Genomic DNA, 21,866 nt, shown 5'->3' with positions numbered 1-21,866 from the left:
AGAAAACTAAAAAATGTCGAAAACTGCTCTATTTGTGGAATAATGATGGATTTGTAGAAGAAATATATTATCGAATATGCTGCGATTCATGGCAATTATTTATGCCTTCCTTTTTAGTAAATTAACATTTCGTTTTTTTGCGTTGGAAACTTCTTGCGGGCCGCATGAAAATCTCTCGGGCCGCATGCAGCCCGCGGGCCACACATTTGACACCCCTGGTGTAGATTCTCCTTACATTCTGCACATGGTAGAAACCCAGCGGGGGGCCGCGGCCTGTGTTTTTTAAGGGCTCAGTCGAGAAGGCCTCATCGTGACGGTGGATGAAGCTGAGGTTAAATGGAAATACAAAGCAAATTTCACATGAAACTGTAAACTGCAACTTCACACTGACAATTATGGGTTGGTATTCACGATGGAGGCGTTTGGACCCACGACTCACTTGAACTGACAGAAGATATCTGCGTATTCTGCAGAGATGCTGGAGGCCTGCAGGACGGTTACTCTGAAGGTAAAAGTATTCCCGATCCGTAGGTGCTCTAGAGTTGCATCTAATGCACCGTCCAAGCAGGTTTTCTGGGGAATCTCCACTTCATCTGAACCGGCTGCCACAAATGCAAGAACATAGAAGAAAATTCTGGATGAAACTTACTTTGCTTCAGACAGGGAAGGACTGGTCTCGGTACGTAGTGTAACAGCTGATTTAGGGCAAGAACCAGTACTATTTTATCTAAGGTCTGCCGGGCCACAGATGGACAAAGAAGGGTACCGTACGAACCAAACAGACAAACTTAGATCCATTCACTTATATAACGGTTACCCGCACATGTGTTGTTGTTGACCTCATCCGCTGATGGGACCATTTCAGCATTCTGTCCCTCTCCCTCAACAATACGCAGCTCCTCCTGGGAAACCCCGGTCCGGGACAGTCCAACGGTGCAGGATTCTGACTGGAACTGCAAGTGCAAGACGCATAACAGGCTGGTGAGCAAGTGACTACATGCACGTTATTCTTACTGTGAACCTTCACGCTAGGGCTGTGCGATATATCGAGATTTTAATATATATCGATATATTTTCAAACGCGATATGGTACCAGACAATATTGTTTATATATATATATTTTTTTTTTAATGATTTTGATATAACTTATTTTGTGACAAATTGACTTGAATGTTTTATTTGAGATTTGCACAAATGTTTTGTTATTTGCACAGCTGTCAACCTCAGTGGAAAAGTCTGCCTGTTACTGTCTACATTGTATTAATTGCACAGTGTATTTTAATTTAATTGTTATGCAGGAAAGGGATATTTATTTTATTTTATTCAAGAATCATTTTTATTCTATATATGCAGACAGTTTATTTTATTTCATTTGTTTTATACATTTTGATATTGTGCAGACCTCTGTTAATAAAGGAACCTGTGTGACATTTGGCATGAGGCTTTGTATTAAAACTGGCTGTTTTTTTAAGGGTTTGCCTCAGAAAAAATGAAGCTAACAGAGCTGCTATGCTATAATGCTTTGGGGGAAACCCCAATTATGGCACAGAAAAAATATCGATATATATCGAGTATCGCCATTCAGCTAGAAAATATCGAGATATGACTTTTGGTCCATATCGCCCAGCCCTACTTCACGCCTTATCTACCTTTTCATATTGCTGGTCCTCAAATGAGATCTTTGCAGTGCCTGACTGTCTCACCCCTGAGCCGTAGTCAGGAGCTTCCTCATCAGCTGGAGGGAAACACAAAGAACCTTCACTTCACTCCCACCAGAAGTCTCATCCAGTATGCCTTTTCAATTGCTACAAGCTGGTGAATTAACACACTGGAGAAGCAAAGGGCCGAGCCTTACCTGATATGGCCTGCACCGCCACCCGGAGGAAGCCCTTCACTTCCCCCTTCTCACTGACGATGGCCACGCGGTGCACCAGGGGAACTGGGTACAGCAGATTGCTCAGATACACAAAAGCTCTGGACACGGGGCAGAGAGAAGGAGAAGAAAGACAGAATATTAAAAAAACAAACAATGGGGAGATTCTTCACACTTGATATGGTTTCACTGGACTGGACAACAGAACACAGAGCTGCAAAGCAACCAAACAAAAGCTGGGACTGCTCTTGCGATGGCCATGGCTACCCTTTACTAGTGCTTTATGGGGGCGTCTCCTCACCATTCACAGATTATCAAATAGTCAAGACAAATATGGGTTGCATGCAGTTTTAGTAGAAATTTCATAGTACTGATGAAGTCTTGGTGAGGCTACGGAGCATGTGTGTAAGGGTGAACTTTAAGTTCTTCAAATGACATAATGGTTTTGGAAACCAGCTCTATACTGAGCTGGGCAGCAGATGCTCTCTCTGTGAGAAACGAGCTGCTCAATGGCTGTATGCTGCTTCATCAATCAAGTGCCACATTAGGAAAACACTACTAATGTAAGCACTAATACATCATGGAGACTTGGGCATCTAGTCTTTGTCTAACATTTTAAATAACTTTAGGGGTTGCAACAGAATATATGATTCTTGATGAGAGAATGATGGTAGCAATCGCTTTTCTTTTGTGGTTTTTCACCATCTTGCATTACTGTGGTGAATACTGTATGGCGTAGTCAAAGACCATGTTTTACACGAGCCAGAAAGGGGGTAAATATATATCTAACGGTGAAGTGTGAGAAGGGAGGGAGAGACTCATGACAAGATTGGTGAGGTGCAAATAAGGCATGCTCAGGACATAAAAGGTGAACAAAAATGCTTCCAACTCGTTGACTCAAAGAAACCAAATGCAGATGGAACAAAAATTATATATAAAGAAAAAGGAACATGGCTCAGCCCGAATAAAAAACTGCCAACAGCTTCATATAAAGTATGCTACACCAAAAAACCAACGAATGACATCAAAAATCAAGCCGTACCCCCTGAATCATAGTGATCATTTAAACAAAACAGGGGTACTCATTCAAAATCAGACGTATTCAAGTAAAAAAAGACTTAAAAAAAGGGTAAAAATGAGAAGACTTGTGCTCTGGCATGCCTAAAAGAGACAGCTGCGGTAGAAACCAGCTCTTTCATCGTGAGAGTTGAGTCTTGCCTCATCGTCACTTTGCTACTTCACATCAATCATGTCTACTCTGTCATATTTGTTTAGGTTTAGACAGAATGGTGAGAACGTTTCGATGCAAGTCAGACCTCTGTATACTGCATGATATACAGTTATGTGGAAAAGTAAGATCAGCCTCTGTGAATCCTAAGATTATGTAAAAAGGACGAGGTAAAAAACAAAACACATCCAGGTCTTTGCTAGATTTTAAGATTTTAAGACCTCAAATGAGCAATGATACGTCAAACTCTTGCACTGTGTCATTTATTTCAAAACTAAGACAAAATGTAGAATGTGAAAAACTTAGTTGCTTGTAGAGTCATCTTTGGCAGCAATGACTGTAGGTCATTATTTCCTGAATGACGCTACCGGTCTGTCAGATTGTTTGCATCTTAACTCTCTTCTCTTTCACCTACTCTGTTGTGGATCGGTTGGCGTTCGTGGCGTCGAGAACCATGATGCACTTTTTATCTGCTGGACAGGTGGCCTCACGTTTGCTGGTGGGGTTAGTGAGTGGAAAACGCCCAGGTCAACCGGCCCGTCGCTCCACCGTTCTGGTTTGTTCAGACGATACTTTACGAACCCAAGCCTTGCTGCTGTACTCTTTTTGTAGAGAGAAAAGCCTTTCTTCTGGCAATAAGCTGAACAAGCTGCACAAACAGTTCCAGTTTGTTGCTAATTGCATGAACAACTTGTCTGAGCTTATGATAAGCGTGCGTAGGTGTCCACTCTAAGACTGGTGATCGTCTACAAAATGTTCACATTTCAGTGTTTCTCACTGCAGTATGAAATCCTGCAAATCGTTCATAAACTGCCTTATAATTCCTTCTCTAAGGTGTTTCCTCCGTGCATTATGTGTCCACACACCTGATCAGTCCAGAGCTGCACACTCTCACACCCTCTGCAGTTATACTTGCTGCTGAACCGCTGATCTAATAATCTGTAGCCCCAGTTTTCTGTTTACACATAGAAACAGTAAAGCTGCACTGAGTTTTTCACACAGTGCCTATACACTTTATCCACTTTGGCTAATGTATTTTAAATAAATATCAGTGACACAGTGTAGTAGATCGTGTGCTGTTGTTCGAAGGTTTACCTAATTTTAAGACCCAGTTTGGACCAGATGACAGTATATTCTCACATGACCGTGTCTCAGGGCTTTACCAACTGTGTTTTTTAATACTGAGTCTCTCTTCAAGCAGCCGGTCGGCATAAACGCTGCTTAGATCCCAGCAGAAACAAATGGCACGAACCGAACCCCAATTAGCTGAATTAACTTATTTGTAGAACTGGAGTGAAAAGAAATGTGCCACTATAGCAAAAACAACAACAACAAAGCAAAGAAAAACAAGCATCTAACCAATATGAGATTGAAAATAAAAATAAAATCAACTCTAAAGCAAAGAAATGTCTAGTCTAATGTCGATCTGTTGCTGTGTGAGGGGTTGGTGGCTCAGACACTCGAGAGGTGGGGACAACGCCGACCATTACAGAGCAAGTAAGAGTCTATAAGAAGATTAAATTAACAACAAAAACTCTCAAAAGTCAGAGTCAAGCAGGAATTATAAAGTGCTGTTTTAGCTTGACACATTACCAAACGTGTGTTTGATACAAACACAAACGGTTAAAACAATTTCAATTTGCAAGTACATCAAGTTCTGTAGCAGCGTTCTCTCTCTGGGACGCTGGGGGCGTGCACGCTAACACCAGCTTAAACTAACCACACTAATGAGCAAACACACCAGTGTTTGCAGAAAGAAACGCACTGCAAATATTTTATTTTCCTCTTCAACCTTCCGGATGTGGATTCATTTAACCACGGCGTTAAATAGTGGAACTTAAACTGTGATGGTTCAACGATGCAGCCGGGCTGCCGGTGCAGACGAGCACGTCAGCAGGAGAGGGACTGAGCCACTAGAGTCAGTTATCATCAGCTGTGCCAGCGGTGCGTTCGTTAATCCTATCTGTCCCCAGTGAACGCTTTCACAGCGTCCAGGAGATAAATGAGGCCGGTGTTTGCGATAATCCTCAAATCTCTTTCACTGCGGCGCTTCAAGAAAGCAATCCGCCAGGTGTCCTCTCACTCCTGGGTTCTCCCTGCAGCTCATCTGCCATGTGGCACTGGTTTCTCATCAAATGTTTCCAGGGGGGGTTCAAACAAAAACAGCTAATTCCCCTAACAACTGCGGTTCAACATCGTTAACTTTGTCCTTCAATCAACCAATCGTGAGTCTGAGTCTCTGAGCTGATGTGCAGCTTCTCTAGCTTCTGCTGTGTCATGCTTTAACTTCTTCTTCTGACTAATTTCAGAGCTATATAAGAATGCAATCACATTTTTTTCTTTATTTCTTGCAAATTACGACATCCGGAAGAGGATTTTTTGGGTCAAGGCAGATAGGTTAACAGACTAGTATCAGATGTGCAGCTAAATGGCATAGTTTGCTTGTCTGATGGTCTACTTATAATATTACAAAATGTAGGGCCTAGTTATTAGATTTGTTTGCGTAAAAACAAAAGAAACTATGTATTTTCGATCTGATCTACAAATCCTGAACAGAAAAAGGAAGAAACGCTGTTAACCAGCCTGTTCTGTCAAGAAACTCTTGTTTACTACATGCAACATGCTTCCTTGCAAATCTCTGAATGAGCTTTACTCAAGCTTAAAGTAAAGTTTGTCTTCAAGTCTTAAAAGAAAGTATTGCACACACGTGTTGACTTCACAACTGCAGCCATTCTGCTTCACTGATCGGTGGAGTGGAAAACATCTGTACACCAGAATGATGGCTGAGCACGAGACGAGGTATGAAGCTCCCGTGTATGAAACAAAGGAGACTCTCACGTGTGTGATGAGAGGTGTGTTTCAGATGTGTATGATGAGTCTAAAACAGACAGAGGCCTTTGTGTTGAACTCGTGCTGCGTCTTTGCTGTGATTCTGCTGATGTCAATCAGGTAAAACAGACTTCTCAGTGTGAAAGAGCTAGTTTCCTCCACCAGCATGCTCCTGGAACCTCACCAACCTTCCCACTACACTGAATAATGGAGAGCGGTCGTAAAAGGGATCCTGGCCTTCGCTGGAGCCTCGGCAGAGCTCTCCCTCATCACCATCATCATCATCATCATCATCACCATCATCATCATCATCATCATCATCATCAGCATCATCATCATCATCAGCATCATCATCATAATCATCATCATCCTCTCCCCCGAGCTCCGAGCACGGGTCGTCCAAAAAGATATCATCATCCAGGTCGTCCAAATCCTCCTCGTCCCCTCGACCCTCCCTCCGCGCGTCGGCCAGTTCGGTCATGTCAGAGTTGGAAGGGGTCGGGGACGGGGTAGGGTCACTCATGCGCTGGCTCATGCATGTGTTGAAAATGGGGTTTCTGGTGCAGCCAGAGACATGGGAACTAGGTTAGTACAGTTTTGATAGAAAGCACACAGTTGTTCAAAACAAACGAGGCGGTAGAGAAACATGTGGACTGGACCTGCAGCCAAACACCGCTTTTCCTGTTTGTTTCACTGGACCACAAAGAACTGAGACAGAGAGGGCACACACGTGTACTACTGCATGCAACTGCAATGAAATGTAGAAGGGGAGAAAAGTAGTTCCTGTGCTGCAAGAATATAAGCTTCAATGTCTCGCTTCATGGCGTGATGATGGACCATGGATACACGCATAGGTAAGACACCATGTAGCACAGTCAGTACTGGAGTTGAGGGGGGATGAGGGGGGATGGCATCTCCCCTGAAATAATAACGGTCCAAATCATCTCCCCTGTAAAACTGCCATCCCCCCTTTCCATCCCTTATGTCATTTCATCAATGAATGTGGTTTTACTGCTATTTCAACATTTAGAGTCATCACCAGAAACATTTTTGGTTTGACAATTGTTGTACTATTTGACAATTTTCACCTGTTTCAAGTAAATTTTCACTTGAAATAAGTAGAAAAATCTGCCAGTGGGACAAGATTTATCTTCTCATTACAAGCAAAAAAATCTTGTTCCACTGCCAGATTTTTCTACTTATTTTAAGTGAAAATCTACTTGAAACAGGTGAAAATTGTTGTTTTTTTCAGTGATGAGTCTTGTTTTAAGTGTAATGACATTTTTTTACTAAAATGAGACATTTTTTACTAGAAATAAGATTGTGAGTTTTTGCAGTGATCCATGTTACTTATCCTGTGAAGGACAGAGTCATATTGATAAGTTCAGAAAAGTGTTTTTTATTGTTGTGTTTTGATGTATTTGATGTAAACCCAGTGGATATTTAAAGCTTACAGAAGGCTGCATTTAACTGCTGCTATGTCATTCCTGCAGTATTTCTGCAGGTGTTTTGGTCACTGCTATTATTTGTAATAAATTATATTATTTGTAATCAGCACAAATTATCTGTCCCCATATGATAAAATCCACCATACCCTCTGATGTTTTTTTTTACAACTCGAGTACTGAGCACACTAAATCCTTTTTCTACGAAATAGTAGTAAGTGTCAAATGTTCCTGTTGATGAAGTTGGGCCTGTCTTCCACTGGCATGTGCTACAATTAAAAACTGCTCAGGGAAGGATCAGAACAAACACATAACTGAACTACGGTGTTCCTCAGAGCTAGACTGAGTTAAGTGGTCCATCAGCAGCGCCGTATACGGCAGTTATGCTGTTAGCTGCTGTTACCCTGAGTGGACAGGGGGGACTAACAATCAGCCTGCTGACCTTCGCTTGGAAGGAAAGCCTCTCTGTTCTTACTGCTCTGTGCTGTACGGGGCCGGCGGTGCTCGGCATTTCTTTACCTGCCAACCAGGCGGAACCAGGGGAAGCGATCATAAAAGGGGTCACCTCCTGTCATCACATTTTCACTTTCCTCCACGGTGGTGTTGGGCACGTCGGCAGCGCGATCATACATCTCTCGCATGAGATCGAGCCTCTGCCTGCAGAAAGTAACAGCAGTTGTCACAATAAGACATTTGACTAAACAGATGCATAATGTGAGTTAATAAATAAACAGTTTGGTTTATAACCAAGATACACTGGAAATATCTTATCTTAAGACTCTTTAACCCTTTGATGCACAACATGGTTCAAAAAGGTCCTGCATTAATTTCCCAACTTATTTCATGCTGGCTGAATATTTAAAATACTCTTGTACTCTGTTTTTTACTACTACAGTTCTTTATTTCCATTTTTCCTTTCATATTTTATGAACAAGGAGCATCTCAGTAAGAGGGACACTCGTGAAGAAGTTGTCCATTGTAATGTAATAATAATAGTAATTTAGTACTTTCTAAATTATCCATGTTGTGCATTATACGAGTAGTGATGCAAAAAGGGGTTTTACTCAGAAAGTAAAAAATGAAATAATTATATTTTATGATCAAAAACAAGTTAATTGAGGAATACCTAGAAAACTAAATAATTAAATTAATTTATTGGAAGAATATGGGAAAAAAACTCAGCCGTGTCACTTTTGACCCATGTTGTGTATCAAAGGGTTAATAGGCTGTCAGATATTATTTAGGTGTGCAAAATGTACCTATAACAATACATTTCCTTGTGAGACACTCATCAAGCCACAAGTCTTTTGCCTAATTTGCATGAAAGGCTATGTGCATGATCGTATATCCGTCTCAGAAATGGAGGGTCTTGTGAGGCAAAGATGTGGTGTGTGTTCAGCTACCTCAGTTTCTCTAATGTCCAGTAGTGAGTCGCTCCATTCTTTTGGTCTTGCACCTCCACAGCCACGATGGTACGAGGAAACTGCCTCTTTTCCCTCTCTTTAGTGGACTCCGGGGGTAACAGCTCAGGAGCCAGGGGGGAGTAAAGCGTGTCTGTGAGCAACACAAACTGGAACTGGACCTGCAGGGAGACAGGCAGCGTCAGCTCTGCAGAGGATCTGTATTAGAGGTGTGGATGTACTGGTGAGGTGTGTTCACAAGATGTTGGACCTTCTTCTTGAGCTCCACACTGATGGCATTGGCCTCCTTAAGGAAGATGGCATTCCCCCATAAAAGGTCGCGCAGTGAGGTGAACTGGTAGCACCGCCACTTCCTGAAGCTCCACACAGCCAGCTCTCGCTCCCTCTCTGTCCACTGGACTGTTGGCCAAATCATCACAGATCCTCAAATATGTGTAAACATCCAACATACAAGCAGGAAATACATATCCAGTCTTTCTGTACCTTCCTCTTCTGGTTCCTCGTCATCTTCAGGGACTTCTGGGTAATAACGGTCCACTTGTTTCTGAAGAGCCTCCAGCCTGCTCTCGTAATCCTGGACAATAAATGAAAGACTTGTTTTAGTATTTTAGTTTAGTACGTAAAAAAGTATTGTAGGATTTACCACAGACCAAAGCACACAAGCAAACACATTAAATAACAGTATAATATCATGATTTGAGAAAGAACCTTGCGTTTGTTTCGTTTGTTTACAACAAGTAGGAGATTTGAATGTTACAACACAGTGACTAAAACACATTAAATAAATATCTAATTCATCCATTGTGCTACAGCTATATTGGAAATATAGGACTGTCTCAGAAAATTTGAATATTGTGATAAAGTCCTTTGTTTTCTGTAATGCAAAAATGTCATACATTCTGGATTCATTACAAATCAACTGAAATATTGCAAGCCTTTTATTATTTTAATATTGCTGATCATGGCTTACAGCTTAAGAAAACTCAAATATCCTATCTCAAAAAATTTGAATATTCTGGGAATCTTAATCTTAAACTGTAAACCATAATCAGCAATATTAAAATAATAAAAGGCTTGGATTTCAGTTGATTTGTAATGAATCCAGAATGTATGACATTTTAGTTTTTTTAATTGCATTACAGAAAATAAAGAACTGTATCCCAATATTCTAATTTTCTGAGACAGTCCTGTATAAGTAAAGTTATTAAAAATGATATCTGAGTAAAACATGTTTTATCTGTACCAGTCTTTGCTGCTCGAGAAGGTTGTTGGCCTCCTCTCTTTCTTTGCGATACTGATCCTCCAACTCCTGCAGCCTTAAGACATACAAAAACATAAACATAAAAGGTTTGAAAGGGTAACGCAGCAACTCAAAACCAACGCAAAATTACTAATTTTTGCACAATATTTTGGACCAAGGGGTTAAACGTAAAGTCGAGACGGTGCATCATCTCTGATACGGCAACTCATCAGCTGCAAGAACTGAATTCAGCTCGTGGTTTCCATCACGTCGGCCTCGCCCCCTCCGTGTTTTGCATTTGTACCTCTGCTCCATTTCTTGTTTCATGTCAATGCCCTGCTTATCTAGCAGCTCCCTTTGTGCGAAGGCCCAGTCAACAGGCTCCACGGGGGTCTCGGCGCAGGGGGTCCTCTCTCTCTCCGCCCGGGCCTGCTCAGGGTGGTTGAACCGGAACACGTGACTCTTCCCCAAAATGATGCGGTTTCCTGTCAGGGTGCCAAATCAGAGTGTGCAAGTTAAAAGTGGGCTATACAATGTGCATATCAGTGTTTTTTTTTCTGCTTGGAATTGCGTGGAAATGTTAAGCCGACCCTCTGACCTGACTTCAGAACAGTGGCTTCTGTCACTCTCTTCCCATTGACATAAGTCTCCGCTCCCTCACATGGCTCCAGTACAACTGTTGCTAAGGAACAGAGGGGGATTCATGATTACAGCAACATGCAACTCTAATATCGCCGGCCACAAGCCCGTGGAGCGAAGTATAAAAGCTCACTTTCTCCGATTGGCCCAGGAGAGCTGGTAAAAGTGCAGTGCTCATCCTTGATGAAGTGACCGCTGAGAACTATGTCCTGACGACTGCTGGCGTCTACACGACCAACCCTGAGAAACACAGAGTACGCCGGCGCTTCAGTACAGCTCATTTATATTCAAATAGTACTAGGGCTGGGTGATATATCGAGATTTTAATATATATATCGGTATATTTTCAAACGCGATATGGTACGAGACAATATCGTTTACTGTATATCGATTATTCATTTTTTTTTTTTTTTTAATGATTTTGATATAGTTTATTTTGTGACAAATTGACTTAAATGTTTGAGATAAATGTTTGAATATTTGAGATTTGCACAAATGTTTTGTTATTTGCACAACTCTCAACCTCAGTGGAAAAGTCTGCCTGTCACTGTTTCTACATTGTATTAATTGCACAGTGTATTTTAATTTAATTGTTATGCAGGAAAGGGATATTTGTTTTATTTTATTCAAGAAGCATTTTTATTCTATATATGCAGGCAGTTTATTTTTATTTCATTTGTTTTATACATTTTGATATTGTGCAGACCTCTGTTAATAAAGGAACCTGTGTGACATTTGGCACGAGGCTTTGTATTAAAACTGACTGTTTTTTTAAGGGTTTGCCTCAGAAAAAAATGAAGCTAACAGAGATGCTATGCTATAATGCTTTGGGGGAAACCCCAATTATGGCACGGAAAAAATATCGATATATATCGAGTATCGCCATTCAGCTAGAAAATATCGAGATATGACTTTTGGTCCATATCGCCCAGCCCTAACTAGTACCAATCAAATGTAATCTAAATATTCATATTGTAAAATGTTGGCATCTAACCTGGTGATTCCATCTTTAATGTAATACAGCAGGCACTCAGACATCAAAGGATCTTCGTTTAAGTTCACCAGATGAGGAGTCTGCCAAAGAATGAGAAGTTATTCACTCAATGTCAACAATGTGCTCTGTAATTTCCAGATAATACATCTTTTTATATCCTTATCCTATTTGCAATATGCCATATGGAAAAGAGGACTGAAAAACAATCTCACGGTGAGAAACAATCAGTTATAGTTAAAGCCATGCAGTGAAATTCACTCCCTGCAGCTTCCCAGCGTGAATGCTTAATGTTATCTTGGGCTACAAGCAAACAGCTATAAATCACTGAAATGGGGGCACAATATTATCTTTTCTCCAATATTTACACTTACTGCTGCCGCCAGTGGAGTGAGAGAGCGTTTGAAGTGAGTGACTAAGTAGATATAGCATAACACTTCAGGAAAACTGGAAAGCCTTGTTTGATCTGCCCAGGCAAGGCTCAAGGTGAAGAGCACCCCACGTCACTCAGAGGACACAGCTTTAAACTCACAAACTTCAGCTCTAGACTCTAGAAACAAACCTCGTTGGGGGAAAACAGCCCCACTGTATCGATAAACACAGGCTGGGGCTTTCTGAGCTGATCAGAGGGCTTAGGGGTAAATAAATAAGCATTTCAGTGATTAATTGAACTCATAAACGTCGCCTCACCAGAGGACGTTTGGAGATGTACGGAGTGATACATTTTCTCTTTACCTTCTTTGGTGAGAACACGCCGACGGTGCCACCATCTTCACGCATCGCCACGCCCATTTCTGCCAACAAAGCCTCTCTGTGGACAATCGATAGTTAATATTGATAACGACAAGTGTCTAACAGCAGACAGGAGATCTGATTGAGAATAAAACAGTTTCACAGCGATGACAGCTTTAATCGGTGACTTCTCACCACTATCGCCGCCACTTTCCTACAGTGTTGCTGAAGGATTTTTCCTGGTCTGCCTGTGTTAAACTAAGTTGTGCACGACTGCCAAGAAATGCATCCCTGATGAGCAACGCTCAGCAAAACACCCCATGAATTTAGATGTGTTCATTCTCACTCGTGGCACGTTTCTGCATCAAAACAGTCCTGAAATATAAAGATTACTATTATTAAAGGGATTGTGACATGAAAAACACATTTTTCTTGATTTTTTGTGTTTAGTTGGGTGTCTTGACATCAATTACACCCAAAAAAAACTGAACTTTTAACATTCAGTGTATTGTGTGCTTTCTGGGAATTTCCTAATAATATTATGCAATTATGCAAAAACGGCGCGTCTGGTTGGGTGGCGGACCTATACGTATAGACCCGCTTGGGAGGAGGAGCGGGGCAATGATTGACAGGAAAGGGGGAAAAGGATGCGTTTTTCACTGCGCAAAAAACACCGTCATAAAAAAAGCCAGGAATGGAGTACTGGAGTGAAGTTTTTCTTGTTACACCCTTTTAGACACATTTGAGGGATATTGGCCAAGACTTTTAATAGTGTTAAAAGCATGTTAAAAATGATGTCACAATACCTTTAAGACAGTAAGTAGCACTAGGTAGAAAGATATAAACAGAAAATGGGGTGAAGATACTGCATTAATCATTTGGCCAATTATTGGCCATTTTACAATAACTGGCATCAACCTTTGAAAAGCTGCTACTCATCAACCAAAGTCTGCATTTTGTGTGACCTCAAAAAGAGATTTAAAGTAGCACAAAGGAACTTAGTTTTCAGCTTAGTCAGTCCCCCTATAGGCACAAAGGTTAATCCACTTTTCTGACACAGTCTAAGATTTGCTCTCTCTTTCTTGATCAGTCTCTCGTTTCCTCTTCTATCATTACTTTCCCTAGACTCTCGAGTCATGCTTGCCATGATGTTCACAGTCGCTCGCTGAGATAGTTTCACTGTCCCTGTGAAGTGATGCACAGTTGTTGCCAGATATGATGCAACTGTTTTCACTTTGCCGCTGGCAGGGACGCCAATGACATGAGCTGGAGGACGGTTTCTAAAAGTATGCAAATATTTCTTCAAATGATATTGAAACTGATAATTTAAGATGAAAAAACTCTTTTGTGCTGATGTAACTCCTCTTAAGGACAGTCTGCGTGTCTAAAATCAAACAGAATAAAATCTTACCTTTCCATTCTAATTGCTTCTGTTCTACGAAGTTTCTCCTCCCAAGTCTCATTAAGTTCAGCGATGATTTTCTCTGTTTCCTGATTTTTGAGATAGAAAAAAATTAGTATTTTGCAGTCAATGAAAGAACAACTCCCAATGCGATGAAAAGTACAAAACCAACCACGACTCCATCTGCTTGAAAGTATGGTCTCAATCTTTCTCTGTTGTGCCAGGGTATAACAGTGAATAAAAACAATGAACAGTCCAAACTGCCACACATTTGCTCTGGTGACATGCTCCTTTCTTACATTACTCTTGATATTTGGGGTTCAGGTTACTGACCATGAACTGTAGCTTTCTTTTATTCAAATATCTTTTCCCAGCTTTGGAAGAGATGAGACATTAAGACTACGTTCACACTGCAGGTCTCAATGCTCAATTCCGATTTTTTCCCATATCCGATTTTTTTGTGTGGCTGTTCACATTATCTTTTAAAATGTGTCCTATATCAGACTGGAGTGTGAACGCATCGCGGCCCTGAACTGACCCGCATGCGCAGAGGAACAATAACAAAGACGTGACACGCAGCACGCCGTCATACGGTGGTAAACATGGAGGCAATAGAAGTGAGCGTACATGGGGATATTCTGAAGTTGTTGTGTGGTGGAAGCCGACGAAACTGTGAGCAAGTGTTAATGAAGAGGAGAAGGAGGAGAAAGAAAGACGCATTTTTAATAATGGCTTTTTGTGGAGCGATGGCTGCCTCGTCTGTAGAGAGGTGTGTGTGGATGCAGACTCAGAGTCAGGAGTGGTCGGATCATGATGTTATGAACATCTTTACAGAGACAGATTTCATCCAGAATCCTTTTCCGATGGCTTCCGAGTGACTCCCGCCCCCGCCAGCGCAGTATTATGACAACGGTCGCTCTCAAGTGACGTCAAAGTCGCATTAATTCCGACCTGGCTGTTCACACTGAGGTCGCATTCCAAAACATCAGACCTGTATCCGATTTAGAACCACATATGGAAGAAACCTGAATATGATTTGAAAAGATCAGTGCTGTTCACACTGTCATAAACAAATCAGATCTGAGTCACATATGAGCAAAAAATCGGATTTGGATCACTTGGGAACTGCAGTGTGAACGTAGTCTTAAAGAACTCAACCAGTTTAATGCATTCATGTACACAGCATAAATGTGACATAGGGGAAGCTTAGGACATAAATATTGACCGACCATCTTGGTTAGGCTCCTATTATTAGATCTGTCAATAAGGAAAACATTACATGCTGCCAAATACTTCGTTATTTTCATGCAAGATTCATGAGACCGTCTTAAGATGTACAATGAATTTGTGATGTTTAAGCTTGAGTTTATAGACTGAATGCATGTTTGTCAGTGCTCACCTTCAGCCTCTCAATGGCCTCCTCGCTGCCCGGGCTGAACATTATGCGGTCGTGTAGACTGGCGATGGATCCTGCGCGGCTGGACAAGGCTGAGAGGGACGGAGACGGACTCATCCCCGTCATGGCATTGGTCACTGTGGAAAGATCATCCCTTTGATTCACAGCTTGGCCTTTTTTGTTATTGTTCTTGTGATCGGACATGTCTGTCCGGTTTGGGACTGGGCATAGGGATCGGACGGGAGGCGATGCCGGGATAATTATCGATAGAGAAATAAAACAAAGAGAAATACAGAAAGAAAAAGTACAAAAAGAGAGAGGGGAATAAAAAAGAAGAAGAAAGAAGATATGTGGCTTCAAACACATCGAACTCACAGGGAAATTTGACTGGCTTGTAAAACAGCGTTAGCAACACCAGCGGAAAGCCGCGCACAAAAGAAGTTCAACTCAAATGATGCAACAAAGAGGCCATCCACATAAAACAAGGCTCAAAGAAAATGCAACTACCGTACAAAACTTAAAGCAGAGCATCCTCGATACCTTCACTCAAAAACTAATGATTTAACACTTTACTAGCAATAAGGATATATATCTGTATATATCCCCCAATCTTGGACAGACAGGAATTATTTTGCTCATTCCCAAATTAAGCATCTTTAACAGAAAACTAAACTAATTGCGCGTCAGTTATGGAAAATTAATTGCAAGCTTGGCGATCGTGTATGCAGACGTACAATAGCAGCTCCAGGTTTTTCCTCTTGCAGTGTTCATGTTTGGAAACCGGTTTATATCTGATATGATAGTTGGATCTACTGCTGCAGCGCTGCATGCAGCCCTTTGATTTCAAGTGCTTGCGGTCTCTTAATCACCTTCTCTCTCATACACACATGCACATTTTTTAATGGGTATATTCTATTTATTTTTTATGATCTACCAAAAAAAGCAACATTCTTAAAAGACATCAATCCTAAATTATGTTCTGTGCAAGACAGTCCTCCTCTACCCCTCCAGACCTTCTGTTGGTACATTACTGTAAAAACCACAGTTGTTTGCAGTAAACGTGTCAACTGGTCACTTGACTGCAGAATAAACCAAGATCTGGCAATGCAACTAACAAGGATGTAAATGTGAGTAAGAGACGAACATTTCTGCATTATTTTACCGCTATTGAAATGTAAATTACTGAAATCCTTACGCAGGGAAAACACATACTAATACCTTGGAATAAGGTCTTATTGTCTGCAAGGAACAAAAAGAAAACCTCTTACAAGACTGGTGCTTTGATGTGGTCACAAAAACTAAAAAAAAATGCAATTAGTCACTTGGTGGTGTGATTGCCTACAGAATTTGGGCAGGCTCAGACTGAAACAGCGGCGGTGGTGCTATGCCTGTCAATTACCAGGCAGCGACAGGGACACCGTGGGTGTCTCAGATTTCTGCGATGCAAACGAGTGCTGGGAAGATGTAACAACACCTCGCTTGGATGGGCAGAGCCTATAGGTGCTTAGAAACATACAATCTGGACAGAGCTGGGTAAACCTAGGGCTGGGCGATATATTTTAATATATATCGATATATTTTCAAACGCGATATGGTACGAGACAATATCGTTTATATCGATTTAAAAAAAATGTTTTAATGATTTTGATATAGCTTATTTTGTGAAAAATTGACTTGAATGTTTTATTTGAGATTTGCACAAATGTTTTGTTATTTGCACAACTGTCAACCTCAGTGGAAAAGTCTGCCTGTTACTGTCTACATTGTATTAATTGCACAGTGTATTTTAATTTAATTGTTATGCAGGAAAGGGATATTTGTTTTATTTTATTCAAGAAGCATTTTTATTCTATATATGCAGGCAGTTTATTTTTATTTCATTTGTTTTATACATTTTGATATTGTGCAGACCTCTGTTAATAAAGGAACCTGTGTGACATTTGGCACGAGGCTTTGTATTAAAACTGACTGTTTTTTTAAGGGTTTGCCTCAGAAAAAAATGAAGCTAACAGAGATGCTATGCTATAATGCTTTGGGGGAAACCCCAATTATGGCACAGAAAAAATATCGATATATATCGAGTATCGCCATTCAGCTAGAAAATATCGAGATATGACTTTTGGTCCATATCGCCCAGCCCTAGGTAAACCTCTCCTCAGAATGCGTCTTGATAAGAGCCGACCTCACTCCTACTCAGGAGCTGCCCACGTACACCCAGTATATACTGGCATTACACTGGGACTTTGGCTTGAAGGGACAAAAAACTTTAGTAGCTCTAGAAAAGGCACCTTTCAAGGACTGAATTGTTCTGCTGAAGTCATCAATGTCTGTGTGGACTATTGGGAAAACTGAAGAGGACCGCCAGAGTGAACGGGCTTGATTGAGATGAAACGTATCATACTATTCCTCCATATTGTATTTCTCTGCCTTGTTGAGATTTGAACAGTGACGCTCTGCTCCATCTGATGCCACATCTAAGATCTCCACAGCACCACATGGAATATGGTCCGTAGGTATCTCGGAAATTGAACCGAAAGTGATACATGTGACTACATGCTATTTACCAAAACATCAGCAACTTGGTTATTGAGCTAAATAGCCACACAAAAAAAAAAAGGTCTCGGCTGCACACACTTGCACTGCGAGCTGCAGAGAACATTGACAAGCTACCATCTTTTTTCTCACAATAAGTGCCAGTGAAACTAAGCAGCAGAGCGAAAGCAACAGCCAGAAAACACACATTTCAAACCCTCGATATCAGCGCCAGTCGCCCGATATGCTGGAAGGAGAGAAGACAAAGAGCCACATGGAAAGAAAGAGAGAAAAGAAACAACACAACACTTTCAGATAAAATCTTTGTGGAAGTTCAATTATCTTTTTGCTTCACACCTGAGCAGTGTAGTTCATATATTATGGTCTAAGATACTAAAATCATGATGTATCAATCTTCTTTTACGGGTTTGAATTATTCAATATATTTGGAGGGTTTTTTTTCTAATTATGTGCATCATAAATGGGAATGTGTCTATTATCAAAGCCTAAAAAGCATCCTTATCTGTTTCCATCCACTCTACTCACATCACTATTTTGTTCGCCTGCTTCTAAATGTGTTTTACGCTCAGAATACATCCAAAAACACACTTTTCTTTTGAGCCGAGAATAAAAGCTGAGTGCTGAAGAGCGGAGCTACAGTAACTGACAGCACATCACCGGGGACAGAAAAAGATTTCAAAAAGAAACTCTGACGCCTTTACGAGTGAACTCCATCTACAAAGTAGCAGCGGCTTACTCTCAATGATGTCTCCCAGCCCTTGAGAGTAAAGGAGATCTTTCAGGCGAGACACTTCTTCCTTCAGCTCACGCACCAGTCGGTTGTTGGGATCCTCATTAATTACAGCGTTGCAGCGAATCTGTTTGGCACGGTCAGCGTACCTGGGGATAAAAAACAGAACAATGATCATAGAGGAGGCTGAAACGTGCGAGGGTGGAGGTGACAAGACACTTACATGCAGATCAGAACTGCTGCAGCTCCTTATGAAAGGTCCACATCAGGAATAGTGTATTGATATCAGTGAGTATTTATGTCCATGCACCATCTGATACCGTGTCATTTTTGTAAACAGAATCCCAGTTCTTCCAACACAGAAAGTTAAATAATACTGGATTGGGGATTCCTGATGTGAATTAGCTATCTAGCATTAGCATTATGTTGTTTACATGTGTTTTAGGCTGGAAAACCCACAGTCATTCAAGGAGCCATCACGCAAGAAAGCACAAGTTTAATAACATTAGGGTGAACAAAGTGCAGTTATCTTTTCAGAATTGAGAAAGAAAGATGGAAACCCAGATCAGGGATGGACAAAACTGTAAACTTCATTGTCCCAGATGATCAACTCCTGAATCCTGGACATCACTGTGTAATTGAAGCAGCAAAACAGTTTGCCAGGCCAGAAACAACTCAACAACTACCCTTTATTTAAAGGAGCTGTATGTAAGAGCAATAATAAAACGAATCATAAAATGACCCCGATATGTCAACAGACATTTAAAAATCATGTTCATTTCAAATACTTATGTCACTGACAACAGCACTCAAGCCAGGATATTCCCGTTTAAAAAGAGGAGTTGCAGCCCTCAACTGATGTTTATGTTGTCATTTTTTGTTTTGGCCTGAAGCTCCACCCTCCACCTATCTCCCAATCACCAAGTCAGTATTGTTTCCGAAGCTCCACCCTCCACCTATCTCCCAATCACCAAGTCAGTATTGTTTCTGAAGCTCCACCCTCCACCTATCTCCCAATCACCAAGTCAGTATTGTTTCTGAAGCTCCACCCTCCACCTATCTCCCAATCACCAAGTCAGTATTGTTTCTGAAGCTCCACCCTCCACCTATCTCCCAATCACCAAGTCAGTATTGTTTCTGAAGCTCCACCCTCCACCTATCTCCCAATCACCAAGTCAGTATTGTTTCTGAAGCTCCACCCTCCACCTATCTCCCAATCACCAAGTCAGTATTGTTTCTGAAGCTCCACCCTCCACCTATCTCCCAATCACCAAGTCAGTATTGTTTCGGCATCCGGGTTGCCAGCTCGGCTCTAATTATCGCAGCCATGGCAGCCTACGTTCCTGCTGTATTCTGCAGCCTACCTGGCTACCTCTGGTCGGGGGGAGGAGGGGGAGGGTACACGCCGCTCAACAATATTTTGAAAGTGACTGCATTTCTTACAGACGGCTCCTTTAATAGATTATCTGATGCAAATTTATAGTTGTTTAATTTGTTGTTTAAAAAAAATCAAAGATAAATTGGACACGGTCAGTCCATTATCCAATGTATCACAATCAGTTTTGGAAATAAATACTTGGTATGGGAATATCTCTAGTCTGAAGTGTGACATCTGATGCGAAGTGAAATGTAGATTATGCAACGAGAGCTGCGTCACCAGCGTGTGGGAGGACGAGGGCAGCACGAAGAGAGCTGTCTCTTCTCTACCTGAGCGTGCTGAGAGTCTCGTCATAGTTGATGTCGGCTGGACTCAAGGCAGCAACCATCGCCGTCCGAGAATTACCGCCTGACACAGACCAGAAAAAAAGGAGATTCAGATGTTTTGACCTCAGATTGTAAAGAATCAATAGATAATACAAACTCTTAAATGTGAGTGCTCGTACCCAAATTTTCTCTCAGCAGCCAAGTTAAAACCGAATCTCGATATGGAATGTGGCTTTCTACTTTCTTTTTCTTTTTATTCTGCATATTAAACAGAGACATCAAATTCAGATTAATACTTCAAATTGGATTTTAAAATGGGGAAAAAATGTCAATGAAAAATCTGTTACAAACATTTACCTTATTTGGCCCAGAGTCCTAAAATGAAGAGTAAAATATGCACGTTTAGTCAACACAAGAATCTACTTTAGCTTACACAGCACGGCAATGAGAACAAAGATAATACCTACCACTTCTGCCAAAGCAGAAATAACTTTCCCAAGTGTGGTGAGAGATTTGTTGATGTTTGCGCCTTCCTGTGATAGACAGCACAGTATCAAAGTAAACACACTGATCGACTGCTTTAAAATATACCTGCTCAAAGTAAGCAAGAAAAGCTGTTTCAAAGTCTTTGATTTAAACTTCCAGTTCACCTTCAGCCTGGTTCCTTTGGCTCCGGTGGAGTCCGCCCTCTCACTGCCAGCCAGGTCCACCAAACTGATTTTACTGACCTACAAAAGCACCAAGATAATACCTGTCACTAATCTAATGTCATGTACTGTAGGTTCATCATTTAGAAATGACAACAATCAATGTGGCATGATTATAATCATGACCTTAAAGAAGTCTTTGATGCACCATTAACATCGATATTTAAATCTGTCATCCCTATTTCCGTTAGGCAGAGGCACAACTTCAGTGAGGATGTGAGAAAGAGCAGCTACCTTTTCCGCGGTGTTTTCGGAGTCTGCGTCGTGTTTTTTCTGAGTGAAGATGATGTTAAAGACAGCATGTGAGCGACTACTTGTCTCGTTCATGTTGGTGGCAGCCACAGTCCTGCAGAGACACGGCAGCGTTTAATACGTTTGTACGCTGCACGTCTGTTTGCACGATGATATTTTTTCAATTAAAAAAGAAACAAACATGTTTTTTCAATGGCTTATGTATTAGTCTGGAACAATCACATTAACAATGTAGCATTCAAGGTTTGAATGGGCCAAATTTCAATAATGATATGATAAATCAGTATGTTTAATCACAGTTTGACCAAGCTTGTGCATGTAGAGTATGTGTGTGTCACCTTACTTAAGCAAAAAGATATTGATTGTAGAGAGAGAAAGGGGTGGGGGTGGGTAGCTGAGGCTGCTAATGTTGTATTTTGACTATTAGAATATTATATTTCAGAAAGTTTGTCCTTCAGTGAGCCGGAGAGTTGCATCAGAGTCGCAGGTCAACATATAGTTCTCGTCTTTATCTCCACCAAACTTCACGTTAAGCTCCAGTTCTTAGAGGAGCTCAGGAGCTCTTGTCCCAGAAATTTCAATGAAACTTTATGAGTTTGCATCAACTTTACAGTAATGGCCATAATATATATTCTTTAAGGTAAAATTCCAAATCTTCACTTAAACAAAGAAACTCCTCCAAATATTAGTGATGCACCGAAATGAAATTTGTGACCGAAACCGA

The 21,866-nt window shown here is 41.1% G+C and overlaps 1 protein-coding gene across 13 annotated transcripts in view; it reads right to left on the bottom strand.

Moving 5' to 3' along the window:
* The window catches only part of kif1aa (kinesin family member 1Aa), a 51,739-nt gene that overhangs the window by 17,900 nt on the left and 11,973 nt on the right, over window positions 1–21,866 (bottom strand). For 5 of the 13 annotated variants that reach the window (XM_061737560.1, XM_061737561.1, XM_061737562.1 and 2 more), the window contains exons 7-32: window positions 21,125–21,236; window positions 20,834–20,911; window positions 20,651–20,716; window positions 20,541–20,558; window positions 20,363–20,441; window positions 20,187–20,265; window positions 18,486–18,628; window positions 17,937–17,975; window positions 15,200–15,417; window positions 13,810–13,889; window positions 12,402–12,477; window positions 11,670–11,749; window positions 10,809–10,915; window positions 10,635–10,718; window positions 10,341–10,521; window positions 10,040–10,112; window positions 9,280–9,370; window positions 9,047–9,195; window positions 8,779–8,957; window positions 7,895–8,032; window positions 6,119–6,487; window positions 1,856–1,974; window positions 1,650–1,735; window positions 818–953; window positions 440–602; window positions 236–326 (exon numbers count right to left, since the gene is read on the bottom strand). In XM_061737560.1, coding sequence (XP_061593544.1) covers window positions 236–326; window positions 440–602; window positions 818–953; window positions 1,650–1,735; window positions 1,856–1,974; window positions 6,119–6,487; window positions 7,895–8,032; window positions 8,779–8,957; window positions 9,047–9,195; window positions 9,280–9,370; window positions 10,040–10,112; window positions 10,341–10,521; window positions 10,635–10,718; window positions 10,809–10,915; window positions 11,670–11,749; window positions 12,402–12,477; window positions 13,810–13,889; window positions 15,200–15,417; window positions 17,937–17,975; window positions 18,486–18,628; window positions 20,187–20,265; window positions 20,363–20,441; window positions 20,541–20,558; window positions 20,651–20,716; window positions 20,834–20,911; window positions 21,125–21,236 — 3,034 coding nt within the window. The remainder of the gene's footprint in view (window positions 1–235; window positions 327–439; window positions 603–817; window positions 954–1,649; window positions 1,736–1,855; window positions 1,975–6,118; window positions 6,488–7,894; window positions 8,033–8,778; window positions 8,958–9,046; window positions 9,196–9,279; window positions 9,371–10,039; window positions 10,113–10,340; window positions 10,522–10,634; window positions 10,719–10,808; window positions 10,916–11,669; window positions 11,750–12,401; window positions 12,478–13,809; window positions 13,890–15,199; window positions 15,418–17,936; window positions 17,976–18,485; window positions 18,629–20,186; window positions 20,266–20,362; window positions 20,442–20,540; window positions 20,559–20,650; window positions 20,717–20,833; window positions 20,912–21,124; window positions 21,237–21,866) is intronic. The other 8 variants (XM_061737567.1, XM_061737568.1, XM_061737570.1 and 5 more) reach the window with 4 other exon arrangements.

This window comes from Cololabis saira, chromosome 13, assembly GCF_033807715.1.
Source record: "Cololabis saira isolate AMF1-May2022 chromosome 13, fColSai1.1, whole genome shotgun sequence".
NCBI lineage: Eukaryota > Metazoa > Chordata > Actinopteri > Beloniformes > Belonidae > Cololabis > Cololabis saira.
The sequence above is the reverse complement of the archived record's forward strand: the minus strand, read 5'-3'. Positions and strand labels throughout refer to the sequence as shown.